The 9,152-nt window shown below is 30.6% G+C and overlaps 1 protein-coding gene across 1 annotated transcript; it reads left to right on the top strand.

Moving 5' to 3' along the window:
- The first annotated feature begins 2,580 nt into the window (after positions 1-2,580).
- Positions 2,581-8,355, top strand: LOC127074096 (protein FIZZY-RELATED 1). Its single transcript, XM_051015378.1, has 10 exons — positions 2,581-3,274; positions 3,384-3,506; positions 3,641-3,745; positions 5,735-5,914; positions 5,998-6,060; positions 6,161-6,355; positions 7,388-7,489; positions 7,575-7,637; positions 7,761-7,829; positions 7,978-8,355. The coding sequence occupies exons 1-10, from the start codon at positions 2,798-2,800 to the stop codon at positions 8,029-8,031; spliced, it is 1,431 nt and encodes a 476-aa protein (XP_050871335.1). The 5' UTR covers positions 2,581-2,797; the 3' UTR covers positions 8,032-8,355.
- Positions 8,356-9,152: the final 797 nt, after the last annotated feature.

Here is a 9,152-nt window from a genome sequence, read left to right as displayed (position 1 = left end):
ATTTTTTATAGCACATATCAATAAAGTGTCAATATTTTAAATTATATATATTTATCTTTAATCTTTCACAAAAGTTTAATGTCGGATGATTTATCAATTTTACTTGTAACACTTTATTTAAAAATAAACATGTCAATTTTAAGTGTAAAAAATTGAATAGAGATTTAAAACTATTGATTTTGGAATAAAGAAATTGATTCCCCCAATAGACTTTAAATTTGTAATTAATTATCATTATTATTATTATTATTATTATTATTATTATTATAAACTTATATATATTTTTTAGATTATATATTTATTAATGTGTATATATTTTCAAAATAAATATTTATATTCAAAAGAAATTTAATTGTCATGTTATACAAATTATTTTCTTTATAAATAATAATATAATGTTTGTCTTTTTGTGACTGGAGTAATATATATACTTTCCCTTTTAAATATTTTTCAAATCTTTCATATCTTACTATTTATATTGCATTATAAATGATTTCTTTTATTGTAATTGTATCATTCTCTTAATAAGTTTTGGAACTTATATCTTAAAAATGAGTTTATTAATTGGAAAGTAATAGTTTGTTATTAATGAAATTTGATTCTTTTTGTATAGAGTGATATAATATTACTCTTCATTTTATTTGATTTTGTTCAGATAGGTGATTTCTTCAAGGAAGGTGATTGATGCCACATCAGCACTCTTTTAGATTATATAGCATTCGTGTGAAACCTCGATTTATCCTTTCAAATATATCATTTCAAGATTCCTTACTTTTTATTCCATTCTTGTGTAGTGTTGCCACATCAACACTTTTTCTTTTATAAGTAAGACATCTATTTAGGCCTTTAAATATATTATTTAAAAATTGTATTATTTATTTTATTGTAATATTCAAGGTTTTATTTTTACAAATATTAATATTATTATTATGTCACCATTTCATTACTATTATCATTTTATATTTAAATTTAATGAATTATATAAAATTTCACAGTAATTGAGAATTTTATAAATTTTATATTTTATACTTTAAAAAGGAATGTAATAATGTGGAACTATTTATTTGTTTGTTTTTATTTTTTTATTTTAAAAGACCTGACAGTTTGCTAGTAATGAAAATTTTAAATCTTTTTGCATTTAGTGATATAATATAACACCTGTAAGACATCATTTAGATCTTCAAATGTATTATAGAAATATATTTTTATTTAAAAATTGCATCCTGACTTTTTTTAATATATATATATATATATATATATATATATATATATATATATATATATATATATATATATATATCAAATATTAATTATCAAAATAAGTCATTATAATACAAAATATAGCGAGATAAAAGGAAGAATATGAAATTACAACTAAAATGTCTTTAATTTCTACAACCAGTAATCATAATTGAAAATAATATCATATTTTAATTTTAAACACCAAAACTATTTAAGCTGAAATAACGCTCACAAATATTCTATTTTATTTTGAATAATAATAATAAAATAAATCTATTACCATCTTTTAAAATAATCCAAATTAGGCATTTGTAAAACCCTGCAATCTATGATAATCCACTAATTTTTTTTGAGATCCGTTAAAAATCCCAACCAATTAGAAATAATAAATTAAAGTCAAATTTGATTTTTTAGTGATGTTCTTAGAGATTTGTCCTGATTTTATTAATTTTTTTAAAATATAAATAAATAATATTTTTAATGATGTCCTTAAATTTGTACCGATTCTATTAACTTTTTTAAAAAAAAGTTATGGTTGAATAATAATTTAGCTCAATTCATTTTGGAATTGATTGTGATAAAAATATGAAGAACATTTTATTAAATTTGAAACAAAACGATTTATGTGTAAGGTCAATGGTAAGTAAAGTTTATATTTAAATATTTGTGTGAATTATGAGATACATATAATAGATCTTTTTAATATATTAATATATTTGTGGAATTGATCAAGACCTTAGACGTTTTTCTTAATAATCTATAGAAAGTTTTATGGAAGTTATGAGGGAGCTCTGCATAATTGTAGTTTATACATTTATAATAAAACCGTATGAAAAAAATTCTGACATCCGAAATATTAGCCAAAAAAAATCATGTATGCAATCTAAAATAATATTATAAATATTATTTCTATTTTAAACAAGATCTTTAAACAATAAAAAAAACTTATCTCTGTTATCTATTTGTCATCATGTATTAAATTAAATGTTATTTTTATCTTTTAAAATTATATAAAAAACATTTTATTTTTTCACTTTAATTAAAAAATCACATATATATAATTATAAAATTTTAAATTAAAAAAACCAGTTCTTTAAAATGGCCGCATGCCAAATGTAGTAACAAAATGTTGAATAGAAATAAAGACTTCAATTTTAACAAAAGAGATATAATTACTTTACAAAAGTAAAAGAAAAAGCAAAAGAAGAAGATATTGACCTTCTAAAAAATAATTACTATGACCTAATCTTTTTATAAAATTAGCATTAATTATAAATGAAGCGTTTTAGATTTAAAAAAAAAATATAAGACAAAAGAATAATTTGTTGTTTTCTTTCTACGGAGTGAGAGAAAAAAAAATGTGTATAAAAGAGAGGGAGGTTGGGAGGTGGAGTTGAGGAATCAGAGGAACAGTGTGATTGTGAAGAGCTTTCTCTCTGCACAATAATCGAGAAGCATTAATTTTTTTATAATAAATTTATTAAAAAAACCGAAGAGAAAATAAAATCGGCAATCTTTCACTGTTTTTTTCCCGGGAAAATTAACAGCCTCTGCCATGGACGGACCAACCGGTAACCGACGAAATACTCCTCCGTCCGCCACCTCTCCGCCGCCTTCTCCTTCTCCGGAAAATCTCCGTCACGTGGAACGCATGATTAACTCCAACCATTATACTTCACCGTCTAGAACAATCTACTCCGATAGGTTTATTCCCAGTAGATCTGCCTCCAAATTCGCTTTGTTTGATATCAATACGACTACAGAAGGACGCGATGATAGCTCTAGTGCTTATACCTCTCTTCTCCGAACTGCTTTGTTTGGACCTGATGCGGCCGGGGTGGCTGGTCCTATAACGCCGGAGAAGAGGGACTCGCCGTCGATGACATTACCGAGCAGGAATATTTTTAGGTACAAGACGGAGACTCGGCAGTCCATGCATTCGCTTTCTCCGTTTATGTCTGATGACGTTGTTCCCGGTGTTAATCAGATTCCGGTCAAGGCTCCCAGGAAGGTTCCTCGATCGCCGTATAAGGTGAATTTGATTTTTTTTTTCTTATTCTATTTTTTATTTATTTTATTAATGCTGTTGATTTAGGTTTTTGATGTTGATGGAGATGAGAATATGTGGTGTTGTTTGATAGGTTTTGGATGCACCTGCTTTGCAAGACGATTTTTATCTGAATCTGGTGGATTGGTCTTCGCACAATGTGTTGGCGGTTGGTTTGGGTAACTGCGTTTATCTCTGGAATGCTTGTAGCAGTAAAGTGAGTATTTTTTTTTGCATATGATTTGTGTTCAATTTATGAATTTTGATTTTTCTCTGTTAATGAGTGATTGATTTAAAGCATGGAAGTTTCTTTTTATTAATTGATCTGATTTTGATATGCTATATATGCAGGTAACTAAATTATGTGATTTAGGGGTTGATGACTGTGTTTGTTCTGTTGGCTGGGCACAACGTGGTACTCATCTTGCTGTTGGAACTAACAATGGTAAAGTTCAGGTAAGAGTTTATGAGCTAAATGCTGATCATGCATGGCATAATAGTTTCCAATTGAGTGTGTTTGATGGTATTTTTGGCAATTGGAGGTTGCTTTACTTAAGTTTTTTCTAATTTTTTATTTGGGTTGATTTTCTTCATGTGTTTTCCTTGTCTGTTTTATTTTGTTTCCATACACTTCTCTTCTATTTCTCAATTAAGAAAAAAAGATTTTTCCCCCCTTAGGGATGGACTCTGCATAGGAATGATAACAATATGTGTTATCTATCATCCTGAACAACTGCTATAGCCATTTTAGCATTCTAAATGTGGTAGATTAGCTGCTTTTACTGATCCTGAAACCCTAATTTATTGCCACTTGCATCAAAGAAAGGTGCATTATGGTAAAGTGAGCCTTCCTAAGGACAGGGAGCTTCCTGGGTAGACTCTTAGTTTAAAGAAGGAAACAAGTGTGAAATTGCAAGTTATTAACTGTTTATTCACCTACCAAATTGAATGGAGATGTTTTTACAAGTCATTAAGGAAGTGTTATAATGGAAGATATTCTGATGATATTTTCTTTGATCAGATAGTTCATCTTAAATAATTAATGACTAGTAAAGATAGGTTTGTTTTGGGTTGTTAGAATTAAAGTTAAAGATTTTTTATATAAATTTACCATTTAACTGTTTATTTTTATTGACGTATGGAATTGAAAGAATAGAGAATATCATCATTATGCTTTTCACTCGCTTTAGAAGATAAGAGTCTTAGCTAAAATCCTTTCTTGGGGAACACTCTCATTCAATCGACATAGACAGTTACACACCTTTTAAATGTTTTAACACACATTAGCCATATAAAAGGGTCTTGTAAAACATGTAATGATGTTTTAATGTTTGGTTATACAATTACGTAGACTAATATAATTATATTTTTTTAATATATCTTTATACCTTGTCATATCCTTGATTGACTCTTGTCGTGTTGCTGTGTATTTGTCGTGATGTGCGATATCCTTAGTTAGATCTTGTAGTGTTGCTGCGTGTTTTGTGATGTGTTGTGTATTATGTCTAATATTATTTGTCTATATCTTTACATCATGATACTCTTTACAAAATTAAATCTGGGTCAATGGTGAACTGTATAACAGATAACACATCTGTCATTTAATTTTATAATATTCACACATTTATTAGTTTGAATTATTATGTTTTTATTGTTGGATATGTTGTGTTGTATAGGTTTCACCATTAACCCGTTTCCACATGTTTCTCACATATGTCCCATGTGTGACTCATGTTTTTTTGTCAATCCCGTTGGGTTAAAAGTCAATAAACGATATTCTGATATTAATTGATGTGGATTGTAACTGACTCTTAAAAGTCAATATGATAAGAGGGGAGACTTTGTGACAACTCAAAGCTAAAATCAGCTCATGTGTGACTCATGTTTTTGTTAGCTAATCATTTAATGAAGTAGTTAATGAACTAGACAGTTTATGCATTACTTATATAACCTGTCATCTTAACTCATTACCTCTGAGCTTCTACAAGATCTAGGAAATGTAGGCTTTTAATAACAGGGTGTCTAAGCAACTTAGACCCTGGTTTTGGCAACTCATACCAGTTTGATAGTTATCTACTGATATAGTCTGTAGACATGCTATAATTTGACTTTTAACATAGAACACATAATTTGCTTGGTTGAACCTTAACTCATGCATAAATCATACCAATTTTCCCTCAATAATGTGTATAGGCTTACCCAGTTTTCGTTCTAAGACAGGTAGATAGACAGTGCATCACTCCCACCTCAAACTTTTTTCTTTTGGACTTCCTTTCCCTGGAAAAGTTGGTGTTTAGTTGACCTCTGCTTAACTTCTTTGTGGCATCAAAATGTCTTTTTCACATTGCATATTCCACTTAATTCCTTATTTTCAGGAAACGTTATGCTTTCTGTTTCTATGCCTCAAATTAACTGAAGCTTTGTTTTTAACTTTTGTCCGCGTAGATTTGGGATGCAGCACGATGCAAGAAGATAAGATCTATGGAAGGGCATCGGTTACGCGTCGGGGCCTTGGCTTGGAGTTCATCTCTTTTGTCCTCTGGTGGACGGGATAAGAATATTTATCAACGAGATATACGCACACAAGAAGATTTTGTTAGTAAACTGTCTGGACACAAATCAGAGGTTAGATTTGTTTCTATCTCCTAGATTCATCAATCTGCATGCTGTTTGTCATGATTTTGATTTTGAGTTTTTGTTTTTCAAAGGTTTGTGGACTGAAGTGGTCTTATGATAACCGTGAGTTGGCATCCGGAGGAAACGACAACAAAGTATGCAATTGCAAACTTAATCATTTATCTGAACTATCTAACTGCTTTGTTATTGTTTTATTCTCCTTCATTGAAACTCACTTTATTTATATCTTTGCAGTTGTTTGTTTGGAATCAACACTCGACCCAACCTGTCCTGAAATACTGTGAGCACACGGCAGCTGTTAAAGCTATTGCATGGTCTCCTCATCTTCATGGACTTCTTGCATCTGGAGGAGGAACTGCAGATCGATGTATTCGTTTCTGGAATACAACCACAAACTCACACTTAAGCTGTATGGACACTGGAAGTCAGGTAAGAGTACTTCTTAACCTGTTTTTACTTTCATACAAGTGCACTTAAATTCAAAATTTGCTGTAATTTGGCGCTGCTAATTACTGGTCTTGCATAGTTGTTGTCTAGGTGTTCTCCTTTCCCTTTTTCAGAGTAGGGGAGATGGGGAGTAGGATGCAGTAAGTCACATAAGTTGATTAATCTGGATTTTACAGTTAGATGTTCAATCACTTTCTGTGTATAGGACTATAGGTTTTGATTAGTGTAACATTCATTATTTCAGATGTACCAATTCTCTTAAGAGGTTTAAGTTACATTAGGGGCTGAGTTATGAATGAGTTATTTACATCTCTATATCGTGTTAGGGACCTCTTACCATGAAATATGTACAATGGACGAGCCCATTTTTACCATTTGAAGATATTCTACCCTTACTTAAAAGAACCGGGCCAACTAGTGATGAACCCCAGGTCACTTAAGTCAAGAAAGCCCTGCTAATATGTCAAAAAACAGCTCTTAAAAGCCTAAACCTTTAAAGTGAACGGCTTTATAGCCTTTTATAAGTTATATGCCATAACCCTAGAGAAAACTAAGTGGAATAAGGCTTGAGTATTGTGGTTATTATTATAACTCTGCAGGCAAGAAGGCAAAATGAGGGAATACCACCCCATCCCCCAAACACCTCCCCCTCTCATATGTTGGCAGTTTGCTGCATACTTTACACATGCAAGTTATATGGTGCTATGAAATCATTATTTGCTTTATCATATATAGAAAGTTACTCAGACATTATAGGGAAAATGACTCCAGTCTAGGGTTTCTTACAATATTAAAAGGTAGTAAAAAAACCTAAATAAAAAAAATGAAGACTTAATTCTTATTGATAACCAATCATAACTGCAAAAGTTAGATTCTTGAAGTTCTTTTTCAGTTCATAAGTTTCACAATATTTGGTATTTGCCTTAACATATTGAGAGGAGGATAAAAGGGTCTTCCTCCTCTTCTCTTTATCTTAACACAAATCAAATGATTTTCAACTTATATATTTGGCAGGTTTGCAATCTTGTCTGGTCCAAAAATGTCAATGAACTAGTAAGCACACACGGCTACTCCCAGAACCAGATAATTGTTTGGAGATACCCCACCATGTCAAAGGTACTTAGTGTCTTCTGTGATGAAGTGGATATCTTTTATTTTAACTTAAACTAGTTTTACCATCTTATTTTGTTCTTTCCTGCAGTTGGCCACTCTTACAGGCCATACTTATAGGGTTCTTTATCTCGCCATCTCTCCAGATGGACAGGTATTTATGTTCTTCTCTCAACTAATCCTTGTTCTAGATTACTGAGTATTACTATGACAAAAAAAGTTTTTTTTTTATAGTCTACGAATATATTACTGATTTTGTTGAGTTCTACTATTGCAGACTATTGTGACTGGAGCTGGAGATGAAACACTTAGGTTCTGGAATGTATTTCCTTCCCCTAAATCACAGGTAAACTACTCATTAAATGATGGAGAGAAATCTTGTCACATCCACTAGTTCCACTTATTTACATGTTTTTATATTAGTTTTTTATTACCGGAACTGTGCCCCTATTCATTTTGTATATGTTAATTGACAAATGTGACATATGATGCAGAATACTGAAAGTGAAATTGGAGCATTATCTCTTGGAAGAACTACTATTAGGTGACCGCTCCTGGCATTTCAACCCAACCATGTGGCATATTTTTAAGCTTGGGTTGCCGTGCAGAACTAAATTTCAGAGCAAAGAACACCATGGTGGGAAATCTTTGAATATAACAAACACCACCACAATAGTATGCCTACCAACTGGAGAGCCTTGCAGGGAGGAGGTATAAAAGTTTTGATATTCATGCATTCATGTGTAGTCTCATTTTGTATTGAAAAGATGAGAACAAATGGGTAATTTATTATTATCTTGGACTTATACATGTATCAATGGAGTTGTAGCCAAGTTTTATTAATTACTCATCTTTTTGGTTCTTTTTGATAATGCTCCCCTGCATTATTTATAATTTAAAGATGCCTTAACAAAGAAAACATCCTTAACAAACTTGTATATAATTATTCTTTCTTAGGAGTAGTGTCTAACGTTTTCTTTATATTAGTAATTTTTTTCCCTCGCTATGCAATTACTTACTTTAGATTGTGCATCAAAGTTCCTTTGAAATCATGGTTTTGATGCGCTATCAACTTACGTTGGCTTTTCACCTCGCACCTAAACTAAAATGCTGTATGGATGCTTTACCAAACTAAAGTAGTTGAGAGAATTTTTCTTTTATTTGCAGCATCTTATCCTTTACATATTTAATAGGATCTTTAAGTTATGTATTTATATTAAGAAAAATGTTCTGCTGACACATCATTATATTGTATACTTATCTAGGTTCTGTTTTTAAAATGCATTTGAACAATTTTGATAGAAATCTTTAATACTAGTAGTTATTTAATAGAATCATCCCAGCATATAGAAATAGAATCCATAAGCCGCAACTCAAAATCTCAACCTACTTGTCCCTCCACATCTCCCAATCAATCACCAACTTGATCAATACCTTTATGTAACAAATAAGTGGCATAAACATGAGTTTACTGCAACATTAAATTATGGTTTGTTTAATCTTAAAAGTAGGACCCTGACTGAGGGATATATATGATTAACTTCAACAAACAATTGTCTTCAACTTTTGAAATACGTCATTTTTATCTTGTACTATTTGAAATGTTCGGTTGCAGTTTTCCCATCAAAATCATGTTAAGTTGGACTCATTTCTAGTCTTATATCAATGA

This window comes from Lathyrus oleraceus, chromosome 4, assembly GCF_024323335.1.
Source record: "Lathyrus oleraceus cultivar Zhongwan6 chromosome 4, CAAS_Psat_ZW6_1.0, whole genome shotgun sequence".
Classification (NCBI taxonomy): domain Eukaryota; kingdom Viridiplantae; phylum Streptophyta; class Magnoliopsida; order Fabales; family Fabaceae; genus Lathyrus; species Lathyrus oleraceus.
This window is presented reverse-complemented; position numbering and strand designations above follow the sequence as displayed.

Bases quoted from the DNA above. Each gene is read 5' to 3' on its own strand.
- LOC127074096 (XM_051015378.1), top strand. From the start codon at position 2,798: ATGGACGGACCAACCGGTAACCGACGAAATACTCCTCCGTCCGCCACC. The intron at 3,275-3,383 runs GTGAATTTGATT...GTTGTTTGATAG, and splicing joins TTCCTCGATCGCCGTATAAG to GTTTTGGATGCACCTGCTTT. The intron at 5,915-5,997 runs GTTAGATTTGTT...TGTTTTTCAAAG, and splicing joins TGTCTGGACACAAATCAGAG to GTTTGTGGACTGAAGTGGTC.